This window comes from Macrosteles quadrilineatus, unplaced genomic scaffold (genome assembly GCF_028750875.1).
Source record: "Macrosteles quadrilineatus isolate MER2022 unplaced genomic scaffold, UCM_ALF_1.0 Scaffold_2__2_contigs__length_208266976, whole genome shotgun sequence".
NCBI lineage: Eukaryota > Metazoa > Arthropoda > Insecta > Hemiptera > Cicadellidae > Macrosteles > Macrosteles quadrilineatus.
In genome coordinates this window covers 49,322,773-49,325,479 of record NW_026542595.1, presented here as the reverse complement: position 1 = coordinate 49,325,479, position 2,707 = coordinate 49,322,773, and the positions used below count along the sequence as shown (strand labels likewise).

The following is a 2,707-nucleotide window of genomic DNA, read 5'->3' as shown; positions in this document are numbered from 1 at the left end:
TCATTCTTATTTCTACTTATTCTCTTAGTAACATATGACTCATTTATACACTGCTTAAAAATACTCATAAATAAACTAAATGCTAGTGAAACGTTTTCGGCTAAATAAACTGAATCCCATGAGACACTTTGTAGTTTTAATGCCAATTTATTGAAATCAATTTCTTCTTTCTGTGAAACTAAATTTGCTTTACGTGTAGGTAAATTGACCTTCATACAAGTAGCTGTCATCCTGTGATCAGTTATTCCCGTATCAATAACAAAACTTGCACATTTAATATTTAGTTTTCTTTCACTTCTAAAAAATATGTGATCAATACACGAATCAGAATTTTCAGTTACCCTAGTTGGATCAGATATTAATGAAAGTAAACCATAACTAGCTATCGTAATCAAATAATCACCGTTAAGTCGATTTCTCTCAAGTATATTTATATTTAGGTCACCACTTATAACTAAATTATTATTTTTAATTGATGACAAACAAGATTCAAGTTCATTTACAAATCTATCTACTACAAAATCTTGTAATCGATAAATTGCTAACACATCGAGTGTAAATTTGTGGGAAACGATTATTGATAAATGTAAGCAGTCAGCTGTTTCAAAGTCAAGGTCAGGAATCACGTGACATGCTAGACGGTCTGACACTAAGCCCAGGCGCATATTGAGCTGTGCGGCACGGTCCGGGCAGTGCAGCACAGCACAGGGCAGATTGGGCAAACAGTCTGTGTTGCACAGTTGACATCGCATATTGGGAAGCAGTGCCGTACAGTTTTCGTGTAGGAGTGATACAGTTTCTTGTGTGAACATGTTGTTAAATATTAGGATTTGAGTTCTGAGTCAGATTCAGGTGCTGATTTAGATTTATTGTTACTTCTTCACCAGAGAACAAGAAAGAAAGGGCGAAAAATTTGCAATGTCTAGTGATTTTTGTTTTTTCTCCCAGATTTCATTCCTGTAATTACTCTTTATATACTTACTATGAATGGTAACGTAAAAAATGGTTAAAAACGCACAATTTCTATTAATTATCCTCTAGATCCGTCACAAAACACTAGTCAACCCGGCGCAGGTGAGCAATGCGGCACAGACACTTGTGACTCGACCACAAGTGCGCGCAGTCCACGTGCGGGACTGCACTGCCCTGCCCTGCGCTGCGCCATAATATGCGCGTGTCCTAGCAAATAAATGTTTTACAAAACACTGCCCTGCGCTGCACTACGCTGCGCTGCTCCGACTGCGTCTCAATATGCGCCGGGCCTAATACCGCAACTCCTCCCGACCGATAACTATTATTACATTTTGTAAAAAGATTATAATTTGGTAGACTGTATTGATTTTGTTCATTATCCAATATCCATATCTCAGATAAGATAATTATATCGGGGAATGTGTCTAGGCTTTCTAAACTCAAAGCAAATATATCAAAGTTGCTTCTCATACTTCGAATGTTTTGTTGTACAATAATCAAATTACCTGAATAGTCTGCAAATATTTTGTTATCAAAATTAAGACACTCTTTCTTTATGTTTATGACTGGCATAAATGTTCAAATAAAAAAAAAATAACACTCACTAACATTACACTGCAAAACAAAGTAATTAATTTTAAATATTGAAATAAACATAAAAATACCACAATGAGGTATTTGAAGCTCTAGTAGTCTAGAGGCTCTATGCAGTCTCCTGGATGTCATCTTCGGTTGTGGTTGTCTTATTGTCCTCCAATTCCGTCACTTGTACCAGTGTCGTGAGAACGATAACATTTTCATTGTCTTTCTTACGAAGTAGGATTTTTCCGTTGCGAACCCAAAGATATTTGAAGCCCATTTCCTTCTTTAGATCTTTTGCTGCATTTAACACTTTCCGCCTGTACGATGTTAGGTTTTCGTTGAGATAAACAGTTTCCTTCGGTGTGTCATTATATCCAACGTCCCTTGTGCTCAGGTCTTGTTTCTTCCTACGTCTCTTCAGAATTTCGTCCTTAGTCATTCTTCTAGTAAATTTCACTATTATTCCTCTGGTGCGCTTGTTTGATTTTTGTCCAACTCTATGGCATGCATCTACCATTTCGTCTGTAATCATGAAGTCAAGACTAGATCCTACTTTCTTAACTATTTCCAGCACATCTTCGTCTTTAGTTTCCGGTATGTTATTTATTTCGACACAGTTTAACCGACTATATTGTTCCATATCTTCAAGTCGTTGTTCTAGGGTATTCACTTTTTCTTTTAACTTTAAGTTTTCTTGACACACTACACTATACATATTATCAAAGTTTTTTAAAGCTTCCGATTGTTCCTTTACCACTTTTGTTAGCTCCTCTATTTTCTCATGTCCTGATTCAACTGATTTACCTATGTCCCTCTCCAACTCTGTTATTCGCTGATTGTTTTCTTCGCGCATTTCACGCAGGAGTTCTAGAACATCCTTTATACTAGGGTCACTTTTAGCTAGTTCTGATTCCATTCGCATACTCTTTCGACGATTTTGAGAACATGGTGAACATCTCCAGACTTCACCTTCTTGTAAATAAAACTCAACATCACTATCCGCTAAATTAACACAACTACCATGAAACATCTGTTTGCAGTCTTGGCATTGGATCTTGGCTTTTCTACCGGACACTGATTTTAAACAAACGTTACACTTACTCATTTTTATTAATTTCCTTAACAAAATAACTTTTATAGAAGATACTAAATT

General features: G+C 36.2%; 1 protein-coding gene across 1 annotated transcript; it reads right to left on the bottom strand.

The window, feature by feature from the left end:
• Positions 1 to 1,675: 1,675 nt before the first annotated feature.
• On the bottom strand, positions 1,676 to 2,470 carry LOC128984177 (uncharacterized). Its single transcript, XM_054403471.1, has one exon. The coding sequence runs from the start codon at positions 2,468 to 2,470 to the stop codon at positions 1,676 to 1,678; it is 795 nt and encodes a 264-aa protein (XP_054259446.1).
• Positions 2,471 to 2,707: the final 237 nt, after the last annotated feature.

Bases quoted from the DNA above. Each gene is read 5' to 3' on its own strand.
- LOC128984177 (XM_054403471.1), bottom strand. From the start codon at position 2,470: ATGGAATCAGAACTAGCTAAAAGTGACCCTAGTATAAAGGATGTTCTA.